Raw genomic sequence first — 14,705 nt, 5'->3', positions numbered from 1 at the left:
CAATTATCAGGGAATACTATGAAAAATTATATGCCAACAAATTGGACAACCTGGAAGAAATGGACAAATTCCTGAACACCCACACTCTTCCAAAACTCAATCAGGAGGAAATAGAAAGCTTGAACAGACCCATCACCAGCGAAAAAATTGAATCGGTTATCAAATATCTCCCAACAAATAAGAGTCCAGGACCAGATGGCTTCCCAGGGGAGTTCTACCAGACGTTTAAAGCAGAGATAATACCTATCCTTCTCAAGCTATTCCAAGAAATAGAAAGGGAAGGAAAACTTCCAGACTCATTCTATGAAGCCAGTATTACTTTGATTCCTAAACCAGACAGAGACCCAGTAAAAAAAGAGAACTACAGGCCAATATCCCTGATGAATATGGATGCAAAAATTCTCAATAAGATACTAGCAAATCGAATTCAACGGCATATAAAAGGAATTATTCACCATGATCAAGTGGGATTCATTCCTGGGATGCAGGGCTGGTTCAACATTCGCAAATCAATCAACGTGATACATCACATTAACAAAAAAAAAGAGAAGAACCATATGATCCTGTCAATCGATGCAGAAAAGGCCTTTGACAAAATCCAGCACCCTTTCTTAATAAAAACCCTTGAGAAAGTCGGGATAGAAGGAACATACTTAAAGATCATAAAAGCCATTTATGAAAAGCCCACAGCTAACATCATCCTCAACGGGGAAAAACTGAGAGCTTTTTCCCTGAGATCAGGAACACGACAGGGATGCCCACTCTCACCGCTGTTGTTTAACATAGTGCTGGAAGTTCTAGCATCAGCAATCAGACAACAAAAGGAAATCAAAGGCATCAAAATTGGCAAAGATGAAGTCAAGCTTTCGCTTTTTGCAGATGACATGATATTATACATGGAAAATCCGATAGACTCCACCAAAAGTCTACTAGAACTGATACATGAATTCAGCAAAGGTGCAGGATACAAAATCAATGTACAGAAATCAGTTGCATTCTTATACACTAACAATGAAGCAACAGAAAGACAAGTAAAGAAACTGATCCCATTCACAATTGCACCAAGAAGCATAAAATACCTAGGAATAAATCTAACCAAAGATGTAAAGGATCTGTATGCTGAAAACTATAGAAAGCTTATGAAGGTAATTGAAGAAGATTTAAAGAAATGGAAAGACATTCCCTGCTCATGGATTGGAAGAATAAATATTGTCAAAATGTCAATACTACCCAAAGCTATCTACACATTCAATGCAATCCCAATCAAAATTGCACCAGCATTCTTCTCGAAACTAGAACAAGCAATCCTAAAATTCATATGGAACCACAAAAGGCCCCGAATAGCCAAAGTAATTTTGAAGAAGAAGACCAAAGCAGGAGGCATCACAATCCCAGACTTTAGCCTCTACTACAAAGCTGTCATCATCAAGACAGCATGGTATTGGCACAAAAACAGACACAGAGACCAATGGAATAGAATAGAAACCCCAGAACTAGACCCACAAACGTACGGCCAACTCATCTTTGACAAAGCAGGAAAGAACATCCAATGGAAAAAAGACAGTCTCTTTAACAAATGGTGCTGGGAGAACTGGACAGCAACATGCAGAAGGTTGAAACTAGACCACTTTCTCACACCATTCACAAAAATAAACTCAAAATGGATAAAGGACCTGAATGTGAGACAGGAAACCATCAAAACCTTAGAGGAGAAAGCAGGAAAAGACCTCTCTGACCTCAGCCGTAGCAATCTCTTCCTCGACACATCCCCAAAGGCAAGGGAATTAAAAGCAAAAGTGAATTACTGGGACCTTATGAAGATAAAAAGCTTCTGCACAGCAAAGGAAACAACCAACAAAACTAAAAGGCAACCAACGGAATGGGAAAAGATATTTGCAAATGACATATCGGACAAAGGGCTAGTATCCAAAATCTATAAAGAGCTCACCAAACTCCACACCCGAAAAGCAAATAACCCAGTGAAGAAATGGGCAGAAAACATGAATAGACACTTCTCTAAAGAAGACATCCGGATGGCCAACAGGCACATGAAAAGATGTTCAGCGTTGCTCCTTATCAGGGAAATACAAATCAAAACCACACTCAGGTATCACCTCACGCCAGTCAGAGTGGCCAAAATGAACAAATCAGGAGACTATAGATGCTGGAGAGGATGTGGAGAAACGGGAACCCTCTTGCACTGTTGGTGGGAATGCAAATTGGTGCAGCCGCTCTGGAAAGCAGTGTGGAGGTTCCTCAGAAAATTAAAAATAGACCTACCCTATGACCCAGCAATAGCAGTGTTAGGAATTTATCCAAGGGACACAGGAGTACTGATGCATAGGGGCACTTGTACCCCAATGTTCATAGCAGCACTCTCAACAATAGCCAAATTATGGAAAGAGCCTAAATGTCCATCAACTGATGAATGGATAAAGAAATTGTGGTTTATATACACTATGGAATACTACGTGGCAATGAGAAAAAATGAAATATGGCCTTTTGTAGCAACGTGGATGGAACTGGAGAGTGTGATGCTAAGTGAAATAAGCCATACAGAGAAAGACAGATACCATATGGTTTCACTCTTATGTGGATCCTGAGAAACTTAACAGGAACCCATGGGGGAGGGGAAGGAAAAAAAAGAGGTTAGAGTGGGAGAGAGCCAAAGCATAAGAGACTGTTGAGAACTGAGAGCAAACTGAGGGTTGATGGGGGGTGGGAGGGAGGAGAGGGTGGGTGATGGGTATTGAGGAGGGCACCTTTTGGGATGAGCACTGGGTGTTGTATGGAAACCAATTTGACAATAAATTTCATATATAAATAAAAAAAAAAAGAAAAGAAAGTAATAAACTTTTGCCTGCTGCTCTTTTTATTCTGTGTCCACCTCTTTATTCTTGGAAGCAGGGAGTCAAGGAACCCTAGGTATTGAGGTAAAGAATACTGAAACAAAGTTACCAAGCTGTTTTTCATTTTTAAGAAACATTACACGATACTGTTATCAGAAAGGGGTATAGAAATCTACTCTCCTCTCTTTAGTAGATAAAGAAAAGAAGCACAGAGTTGTAAACAATTTCCTCAGGTATCATTAGGGATGAGAATTCAGGTTTTCTGACTGATAGAGTGACAGCCAAATCCATCTCCTTCCAACTTATTCCCAAGTATTTCTACTAGCTGACGTGGACAGCTTTTTTTTTTTTTTTTTTTACATTCAGACTTAAAAATATTCGAAGATAGCTATCCTGCCTCTTCTAGTCTTTTCTTCTCCAAGTTATACATACCCAGTTCACTTAAGCAAGGTATGGCCTAGGTAACATCTTAGCAGTTTCAATCTTTTTCTTTTTTTTTAAGTTTATTTATTTTTGAGAGAAAAAGACAGAGCATGAGTGGAGGAGGGGCAGAGAGAGAAGGAGACACAGAATCTGAAACAGGTTCCTGGCTCTGAGAGGTCAGCACAGAGCCTGATGTGGGGCTCGATCTCACGAAATGTGAGATCATGACCTGAGCAGAAGTCAGATGCTTAACCGACTGAGCCACCCAGGGGCACAGTTTTCACTCTTAATGGGCAATCTCCCTTTAAACAAGTTGTGTCCAGAAAAGACCATATTATTTCAGGCAGGAAATGACGACCACTAAGCATAGGTGGATAACTGGTCCAAATTGTGCAGCTGGCAGCCCTAGGGAGTGAGAGATAAGTTTTGAGCTCCACCTGGACCCCCAATACACAAGGTCCCTAAATGGCTATACGGTAAATCCAAGTCAAAGCTTTTCAAAGGGAAATTGTAGGCAGATATCAAGCCTATCTACCCAGTGGGAATGTCTATTCAGACTTTGGGAGAGAAGTTAAAATTGTCATGCTAGCAGTATGTGCAGGTCTCCTCTCCAGATGACTACACTGCAGAGAAGTACTAAAGCCACCGTGGGAGCCTGGGTGCTGTACAATATTCTAGAGCAAGGGTTGGCAAGCCCGGGGGACAAATCCAGACCGATGCCTGTTTTCAACAGACTGATTTCTGTTTCAAGCAAAGAATGATTTGTATGTTTTTAAATGGTTGGGAAAAAAAAATCACAAGTAGGATATCCTTTGTGACACACAAAATTATGTAAAATTCAAATTTTTGTGTGCATAAATAAAACTTCATTGGAATACAGCTGATGGGGCTCTGACATGCTACCTCAAATATGGTACCCAGGCATACTGAATATTTTAAACACTGGAAAGAGTTTGAGAAAACAGCAGAAGCAGGAAGGTCACTCTGACCTTCCCCCTGCTCTTCTCTCCTGAAACAGGACAGGTGCCCTCTCTATACCAGGAGGGTAAGGGCATCCCTGTTTCTGAAGTCAAAAGGATACTAAGAAGGATCCTAACAAATAGGCCCTGCTAAGTTTCCCCCAACTTACTAATTTCATACCCTTTGACCTATCATATTTCTCCATGACTGTCCATTCTTCATTGAACCTAGCATAAAAAGGCTCCAATTTAACTGTTTCTTTGGGTCACTCCTGTATCAGAAAGCAAGCAAGCAAGCAAGCAAGCAAGAACGGAAGCATGTGGGCAGCTCAGCCAGTTGTGTCCGACTTCGGCTGAGGTCATGATCTCACAGTATGTGAGTTCGAGCCCCGTGTAGGGCTCTGTGCTGAGAGCTCAGAGCCTGGAGCCTGCTTCTGATTCTGTGTCTCCCTCTCTCTCTCTGCCCCTCCACTGCTCACACTCTGTCTCTCTCTCTCTCTCTCTCTCTCTCTCTCTCTCTAAGAAAAATAAACATTAAAGAATTTTTTAAAAGTGAATTTGTATTCTTTTTCCCTTGTTAATGTATCTTTGTCAGTTGAATTTTCATCCCGTTAAGAAACCCTAAGAGTGTTGAAGAAAACTTCTTCCTCCCCTACACAGCCATGCTCATTTGCTTATGACAGTGGTAGAGTTTGGTGGCTGTGACAGAAATGGTAGAGTTGACAAAGCCTGAAATGTTCACTATGTGGCCCTTTATACAAAAGTTTGCCAGCTCCCATTCTAGAATACTGGAAGAAAGAGTACATGTATTCCAAATAATCTAATAGTGAAGGACATCGTCCATCTACTCCCCAATAACTTACTTCAAGCAAGTAGCCATCCGCTCTTCAGAGCAGCCTTTGCCTATTACCCAGTCTGTCAATCTTTCTTCAGTCACTCTGTTTTATAAAAGCACTCCATGGCACTTATTAGCAGCTGAACTTATCCAATTTTTAATACCTCCTTACTTTATAAGGTCCGTCCTCTCCAATTTTCCCCAGCAATTAATTCCCCCGAATGTAAGGGCACTATGGCATGTCACATTTACCATTCTATCTCCAACTGAGAACAGTGCCTCGTACCTAGTTAGAGCCCATTAAATATTAGTCTAATAGAGAACATATTTGTAAAATCAAGTAACCGAAATTTTCAGAAATTAATTCAAAAGAATGTTATTTCTTATTTCTAAGAATGAATACCTCCATAAAGTCTCATGTTTTTATTTTAGAAATTTATTTAAAAACAATTGATACACTGTCACAAAATAATGGCTCTTCTCTCTGCTAACAAGGACCACTTAAATATCAAGTGGGCAATTTATTCAATTTCTCTGAATCCAAGTTTCATCATTTGCAAAATGGTCCTAATAATCCAAGGGTCATAAATGAAATAATATGTTAAATCGCTCTGAGTTGTTGGGGACAAAGATGCTACATAAATTCATGATAACAGTATCACTTGTAATATAATGCCCAATCATTTTGCAATGCTAACACTAGAAGCACATTAACTGCTAAAGAAGACACATGTTCCTATAGTTATATTAGACATTTTCTAGGTGCCATGAAGAGATAGAATATAAAATATTTCAGCCACTGTCAAGCCAGATTAGATTTGATTCCGTGGAAGAGAAGCATTATAGCAAAATTCATGCTCCCAGTCTCCCAAGCTGTGTGTGAAGGTTCCCAAGGAGTGTTACAATATTTAGAACTTGAGAATATTTATTTGTCCCAGTTCTCATCTTCATGTGCTAGCATCTTGACAGCTGCTCGGTCAATACCTTCTCAGGCAAAAGGCCTTAAAGGAGAAACTCTACTTCCTAGGAAGCACTTAAATTTATGCTTAGACAGAGGGAAGGATTACTGACAAGCACAAGGAGAGACCACTGCATAGGGACCACAGGAGGAGTGATTAGAAAAGAAAAAATACATCAGATGTATTCTTCCAGGCATTCAGTATAAAAGAAGGAAAGAATCTAATACAAATTAAGCACCTACTAAGTGCCAAACAATGGTACTTCGTATTTACTTTCTTAAACCTTAAAATGAACACATAAGATCAATATTAGTACTCCATTTAAAAATGAATGAAACGGAATTGCTTCATGGAAATTTAATTGCCATTTATTCATTCACTCATTCATTCAATAAATGATTTCAAGTACACTCTATGTACTAAAGAGTCGAGAAGGAGGCCAAGCACTGCGGATACAATGCTGATCTATCTGCCCTCCTGGAACTTGCACCCACTGAGACAGACGTTAAGTACATAGTTACGTTAATTCAGCATTCGCTTAAAATTGTAACAAGTGTTACAAAAGGAATCATGGTAGGACCTTTTGGAACAATCAAAGATGACTTCCTAGGAAGTAATATTGAAACTAAAAGAGGATTAGCGGCAGCCAGGAAAATGAAGAGGGAAGAGATTCTGGACACACAAAAACCACATTTCAAAGGTTCTGCAGCAGAAAAGAACTCGTCATATGGGCCAAGTAAAAGGTAGTTGGTGTTAAAGTACCTGCCTATTTTCTCCCGACACTTCTGCAGGGCCCTTGCTGTTACAGATACACAAATCTAGGATGCACAACCTAGACCAGAAAATGCATATTAAGCTAGAGGAAAGTAGGATGCAGTATGTTGGATGAGTCAGCCACAGCCAGAGCACAATGGGTGTTGCTCATGTCTCAAGGAGAGGGTCCTTACCCTGTAAGTAGTGGGCAGACACTAAAGGGATTTAGGAGGGGAGTGACATAATCAGATCAATACTGAGATCACGCTTTCTGACTACGTGACCTTCCAGATAAAATGGTTTATAAATATTCCTAGGTAAATATTGTCTCCTTACAAGCCAGTAATACACTGGAAAGACAAGCCACATAGTCAGATTCTTCGCCTTCTATAGCAGCTATAGAAGGAGTCTATAGACTCTTTCTTAGACAGCCTTGCTACTCAAAAGGTGGGCCAGGGACCAGCAGCAGCAGGGGCAGCATCACATGGGAGCTTGTTAGAAATGGAGAGACCCAGGCCCATCCCCAAACCTATTGAATCAGAATCTGCAGTTTTAACAAGCTTCCCAGGTGACACATTTGCATTTTAAAGTCAAGAAACTTTGTTTTACTTAATACCCTATAAACACACCACCCTCAGAGAAACTCAGCAGACCCTAGGCAATAAGTGATAAATGTTTCTGGGACTATAATAGTTCTACAGAGCCCATTGATACTCTTTAAAAAAATTTTTTTTTATGTTTAGTTATTATTTGAGAGAATGAGACAGAGCACGAGTGGGGATGGAGGAGAGAGAGGGAGGGAGACACAGAATCCGAAGCAGGATCCAGGCTCTGAGCTCTCAGCACAGAGCCGGATACAGGGCTCGAACCCATGAACCAGAGAGATCATGACCTGAGCTCAAGACTGGCGCTTAACCAACCGAGTCACCCAGGCACCCCAGAGCCCACTGACATTTAAGCTAGTTCATCATCATTCTAGGACAGGATGGACACTTGGTTGGAAAAGACTAGGGCAAAAACACACAAATATGGTTCCACTGTTCCTAATAAGAATAGGGTACAAATCCAGAGAAGAAAAAAGACTGAACAAGTCGGAGTACAGATATCATCACCAGCAAAAGCAGCTTAGGACATCGACGTTAGGTACGCTGAGGGTATCAAGAGGGAGTATATTTTCACTTTTGGTCATCTCCTTCAAGACAGTCATAAAACAGCACTTTGCTCATACTTACAAAGTAAAACAACACACACACACACACACACACACACACACACAGAGTGTATAACAAACACTAAGTTTCTGCCATAACAGTGCTCTCATTATGCAAAAAAAAAAAAAAAAAAGGCTGATATTAACTGTAAAATAAGAGAATTTGAATTGATTCATTCATTTTAAGTCAACCGTCCCTTTGTAGTGGTAGCAGCGTTTTTATCTAAGAGTTTTGTGTAATCTGTTTCTTGATTATCTTCACTTTGTTACAAGGCTGAAATGTACACACTGTGCAGTATACAGGCTCCTGACAGCTCCCAGGTTGTGCAGCCCTGCAATCTGGGAAACTCCGGTTCTGCGTAGATGCCAAGGGGTGTGGTGGGGGAAAGCACAATCTCTGGAAGCCAGCTGTCTGGATCAAATCCCGCTTGGCCAATCACATGTGACTTGGACATGTGACTTAATGTCTTCGTGTCTCAGTTTCTTCATCTTTAAAATGGAGATGAAAATTGTCCCTACCACAGAGAGTTGTTTAGGAGGATTTGTTCACTGAACACATGTAAAGTAGTTAGAAACAATGTCTGGAACATGATAAACATTACGTATTTGCTTGCTTCGTGTTGTTATATTCCAAGTGAAAACCACCAGAAACTCAGAAGTTTCACTAGGAGTCATTCTTGGGGCAATGGGCAAAGGAAAGAATGTTAGTCACACTTCATTCAAGTGTCACCAACAGGAAAAGGCCACCTGTTAACAAATATTTGTTCCTTTGTTGCCTCAAGAAACTGTTTGGGCCATGTGGTCCTTGTCAAGTAATTACCAAAACAATCACCCTAGGTTTTTAAAGTCAATAATCCAAAATAGTGTCTTACAACTTTAAAATCCTCTATAAACATTTGTAACTGAGAGTTTTTTCCCTCAAATTTAAGATGTCCTACCTTAAAAATAAAACCAACAAACATTATCTTCTAATGCCAACTGAATGTTACCCTAAGAATGTTATAAACTATCCCCATGTGAAATCAGTTTATGTTTATCAAGTTTTAGTAATGTAATCGTTCCCTGAAAATGCTACATTTTTTTATACAGGAGGAATTATTACCCATAGCAAAAACATGATTTCACTTCCTAGAAGTTTGGAGCCCATGAAGCATATATTATAGGTTAAAATTTTACCATTCCTTTATTAAATTTTGCTATTTTCCAAAATAGCAGTGAAGTTGCATCTCATACTATAAGACAATCATTTCTGTATATGACCTGCTGATGTTTTTTGTTTGTTTTGTTTGTTTTTTTAAGTAGCCTTCACACCCAGCATGGAGTCCAATGTAGGGCTTAAACTCATGATCCTGAGATCAAGACCTGAGCTGAGATCAAGAGTCAGGGCTTACCTGACTGAGCTACCCAGGCACCTCTATGATCTGCTGGTTTAAAAAAATAAATAAATACAAATTCTGATAAATCATTTTCATAGAGCAAAACCAAAAGCTACAGATATAAAAGAGATAAGTGGCATGTGTTTTAGCCTTTATAATACACGACTATGTATCAAAAAATCTGTACCTAACAGAATTTAATAACTGTTTCTTAGAGAAAGAACTTTGTTTTAAAATATGTATAATGAAAATATGTACTCAAAATCTCTTGATTCTTCTTCCTGAGCCAATTTAACACGAGTTAAGTTTTATCAATTAGACCAAAAAGACCCTATTTATAAAGGAAAACTCTCCCATAAAAAGCTGACAGTTATGTTGCTTGAAACAGCTAATTCAGCATATCTTATTCCAAAATTTTGCTTTTCTAAAAATATGATCAAACTTCTAAATTACCAAATGAGTTCTGAAATACTCTGAGACTTCTAATCAAATGAAAAGAAAAGCTCTGCATAAAATATTACAAATTTATTTTTATGTACATAATAATTTCCATCTTAGTCTAGTTAATAAGATTCCCTGAGTATATTGTTTCTAACTTAAAGTGACAAGACTTCCATGGGAACTTAATAAGTAAGTCAATCAATTGATTAGTAAATTCCGTCACTTCATTCTTACAGTATTTGCAGTAGTCAATAAAATTCAATACAAGACAATACCAGAACAGCCATGTAACCCTGATCAAACACCTAACAATACTATATGTACCAGAAGGTGGATATAATATTTTTGGCAAGTAAATGTCATTTTCATTTGGAAGAAAACATGGTTAGATATTCATAACTATGACTGCTATACTTAGTGGCTATATCATTATAGTCACAAGGTTTGATCACAATTGGTTTTCCAGGCTGCTCTATATAACTCTACCGATAAGAGACCAATTCTATTCTGGGACCATGCTTGTGAGTTTCTACGATTATATTAGTGTAACTCTGTAGCCCAGTTGGATAGTATCCAGTCAGCCATCTTGCCTGAAAGCCCCGATTATTAAGTTTAAGGGAAGCTCTGTATTTTATATTCTAACTGATCATTGATTGTACAATCACTAGACTTTTCCTTTTTCTTTTCTTTTCTTTTCTTTTTTTTTTTTTTTTTAGACTTTTTCCATAAAGCATTGTGGTAACTTGCAAAGGAATATAAAAACTTGTGATCGGCCTAATTACTTAACTGGAAAGACCTGTTAAATACATGTGCATCAGAATGTCTTAGTTGATTCAGCCTGAGAGTGGGCAGATTAAAGTTCTTTCAGATTCCCCTAGCCCACGCCAGGATTTGATTTGTGTGAGTATTTATATAGGAAGGGCAGGGGACAGAAAGCTCCGGCTGGGTTCAGAATCCAGGTTTACCCACCATTTATAAGCTGTGTGTGTCTCTAGGCAAATGACATTATCTTAAACTCTAATGTCATTACTTTTAACATAAAGAAAACAATAGTATATACTCTATTAGGTTGTAAGAATCAAATGTGAAGTGCTTGGCACTGCACCTAAAACCTAATAAGCAAACAATAAAAGTTGGCTACTTAAGGAAGTATTTCCCTAATACCAGTTATCTTCAGGAGAGTGGCCTTAGAGCCTGAAGTTAACGAAATTGCTTTCAGATCAACTTTGTGAGATTTGAGACCTAAACAATACTATCTGGAGGCAAAGGGAATAAAGTGAGATTCAGGGATTCAGGGTTTGGGAGAGGGGTAATCTATGAATTTCTGTTTGGAACACAGCAAGATGAGGAGTTGAGGTGACCTTTGGCACCACAAGATTTTATGAGTTTAGGAGCACCTGAGCAGGAGCAATAGTCTCACAAGGAGATCAGCAGTGAAGCACTTCCCCTAAATAAGTGGCTTTGGGGAAGCCATCATCAGGGTGGGTGGGAGAGGAGAATATGGGGAAATTGTTGTGTGCAGATCTGAGGAACTAAAAATTCCCAGAAATGACTGGAGCCATCTGGACAGGAGAACACTATAAGCCTCATTTATATACCAACAGGCTGATAGGGCCTGGTGACATCTGCCTTATTTATATACAAACATAATAACAACATAAGGCAGCATATACTAAAGGGCAAATAAGTTGCCAAGATAACAAACACTGTGAAGTTCAGGGAAGGAAGAGAACAGGGTCAACTAGAGCATTCAAAGATCTGGAACACCAACTGGTCCTTGGATACTACTGGTGGAGGCTGGGCTGTCTACGGAGGGTCTTTCAAGTCGAAAACAAATGGGTGAGCCAAGGTGTGGAGGGAGCAGGTGCATGTAACTTTGAGGACAATGGGCTGAAATAAGTGTGCATATGTGTGCAGGCACATGCACGTATATAAGTGAATAGTGGGGGATAAAAGGTTAGAAAACTACTCTTGGGTCACATTTGAATGACAGATGGATGGGAATTAGGTACTTCAGGTGATGAAGAGCTAGAAAAAAAAGAATGTGATGCATGAAACCTACAGTGAAGCTAGTGATTGATAAAGTTAGTCTGGCTTCATGTAGGGTATAGAATGGAAGGAGAGAAATGTATAGGGGTATGTGAAAATGGTTAGAAAACTCTTCAAAGATATAGCAGGAGAGCTATATAGAGGAATATAATTAGATTGGCATAATTTCACTTACCATTTTCTAAAATAGCACTTACAGGGAAAAAAGTAAATCTAATTAAGAGAAGTATGGTCTTCTATTACTCTTCAATTTCCATTCATACTTTTCTTACAATGACTTCTCTATGTCCCAATGGATATGGCTGTAAGCCATAGTTTGCTTGTTTATAAATTACATAAGCCCTCTTCATGATCCACTGAAATTTCTAGTGTAGTTCTAATGCAATTTCTCTCTTTCTCTGTCTTCCTTTCTCTCCCTCTCTCTTAGATCTGGTTGAGACTTCTGTTTTTGACATTTAACTATGTTTGTATAATATTCTTGGGCATCTCAAACTCCAGGTATTAATATATTTCTATATAATGATAGTTATGATAAACTAGAACCACATAAAAAGATTATATTCCCACATTTTGAGGTACTGAAAAAGAATCTTTTCAATAGGTTTATAAAGTGATTCAATATTTTGTTTGCAGCTAACCCCACTGACTGTTGATACAAGGCAGTTGGTTTACATTCCTCTGCCCATGTTCAAATAGGGAAAAAAAAATTCATTCAACTTGAGCAATGACTGGGTTTTTTGAGGACATTCTCATATACTCACTTGAGCTCTTCAGCAAGATTCTCAGTAAAAGACCATCTTGATGCAGTAGGGTTTCCAGAAGCAGGTTCCAATTACAACCTGGCTGGGATAAGAGCAGTTTCAATTGACCCTCGGCTGTCAGTCGTCCAGATGATGGAGCCCTTTCGAAATGTAAGATAAAGATAGAGTAATGAAGTTAATTTATCTATGAAATTAATAGCCTTAAAGTACAGATGTAATGCTAACTCCTTTAAATGTCAATTCCTCCTAGATTACTCTGAAAATGCTTTCATGCTTGCTTACTTTAGGGTTGCTCTGGGAAGGAATTACATTTAATCTCAACTAGCTAAAAGCAAATTAACATTTGGTAGCCTGCCAAATTTAAAACTGATACAAAATAACCATGCCTATATTTCACAAGACCATGTCTGTTTTTGTTTCATGGAGCAAATTGAAATTATTTATGCATTTATTTTAATTGCATTTATTTGTTCATTCACCAAATATATGAGTGCCTACTATGTGCTATTAACTCCTTTCATTATTCATGGAAAGAAAGTTACAGTGGGTTTTGACTACTTGTAATTGGCCATGTACTGTGATTGCTGATAAAACTAAAGGAATTCAAAGTTTCTGTCAAGGGTCAACTGTAATCTAATTATTTAATAGTAAAGCCTTAAATCAACATGCAATTATCAGAGCCACTGTAACAGTCGCACTGCTACCTACTTGGGTAATCATTTCATCAAAGAGAAATAAATCCAAGGCAAATAGGCTTCTACTTGGGAAGTAATTATCAGTGTTGAATAGAAAATCAAAATCAGGTCTCCACATTACTACATTAATTTACCAATGAATTGGCAGGAGATAAGGAAGTAAAAGTAGAAACTGAAAACTGATAACATTATTCACTTTTTCCTTTTAAGATCTCAAAGTTTAGATTGGCTGAAGATCACAACATCCGAAATCAGCTTACAACCACAACAACAGAAAAGGCAGGAAATGATCGAACTCAATCTGGTTGCGACCATAAGGGTTGTGGGAATAGGGTGGCATTGGGAAGGAACGATGTGACTGAAATGGAAAGGTGTGAATGAGAGCACCATATGCTTAGGAGCAGAAAGAAGCAGAACAAAGGGTATTGCTGAGAGAGACGATTTGTCGCATAATTCCCGGATGACATTTACTGAGTAGTGAACCACCCAGTTACCAGCTTACTCAAGCCAGTGGTTTTCAAAGGTTGGGCCCTGGACCAGCACCAGCAGCATCACCTGAGAACTTGTTTAAAATGCAAATTCCCAGGCCTCATCCTATCAGAAATTCTGCGGTGGGTCCCAGAAATCTGTGTTTTAATGGAATATGACGCCCTCTCGGGTGTGAGAACCACTGTGGTAGGCAGTACTTTCTGGAGCACTGGCAGTAGGGACAGGCCTAGTTGATATCATTTCTCTTCTGTCTGTGCCTTTGTGCCCTTACAGGTCCACCTTGGCTGCCACCCATGCAATGAAATCCTCACAACCCTTTACTTACCTTAATCCCACCCATCCTTCAATTTGCAGCAAAAACATCACTTTCTCTGTTCAGTCTTCACTAAAAATTTCTCTTCATAGGAGTTTCTATCACTCTAAATTAAAGCACTTATGGCAATTATACACATTTTAGCACTTTATTATTTCATCAAGTAAAGCTTTATCTGTCCACTCAGAGTCAGGCCTTGTCAGGATGCTCGTTTTATAACCCCAAAGCTCCCACCAGTAAACTAAGCTCATTTAAGGGCGCTGTAAATGTTAACTGATTGACTCATATGCTCACAGATGGGTAGGCAAACTCTTTTTAAAAAAGAAGATACTTTGTCACAAGGCTGATTTGAGCAGTGAGAGGATCTGAAGATATAAAATGAAATTTCAAAGCACCTTCCCTTGGTTTGGCTTGGGTTGGCTTGTGTGGCATCTCACAACATTATGATGCAAAATCCTTCAGCCTTACATGAACTTTGGACCCACCCAAAGTGAGATTCTCTGATAACATAACTTAAAACAGAGAAATTCCTTGGGTAATTGATGGGTCACTAAGCTAGGAAAACTCCTGCCCTAGGTGGGTGCTGAAGAGAG

General features: G+C 38.9%; 1 protein-coding gene across 2 annotated transcripts in view; it reads right to left on the bottom strand.

The window, feature by feature from the left end:
• KIAA0825 (KIAA0825 ortholog) overlaps positions 1-14,705 on the bottom strand; it is a 393,731-nt gene that overhangs the window by 228,697 nt on the left and 150,329 nt on the right. For both annotated transcript variants that reach the window (XM_086717843.1, XM_086717852.1), the window contains exon 14: positions 12,616-12,755. In XM_086717843.1, coding sequence (XP_086573969.1) covers positions 12,616-12,755 — 140 coding nt within the window. The remainder of the gene's footprint in view (positions 1-12,615; positions 12,756-14,705) is intronic.

Source organism: Puma concolor, chromosome A1 (genome assembly GCF_028749965.1).
Source record: "Puma concolor isolate L17-30 chromosome A1, mPumCon1.1.hap2, whole genome shotgun sequence".
Taxonomy (NCBI): domain Eukaryota; kingdom Metazoa; phylum Chordata; class Mammalia; order Carnivora; family Felidae; genus Puma; species Puma concolor.
Note: the sequence above shows the minus strand (reverse complement) of the source record. Positions and strands in the feature narration are given on the sequence as shown.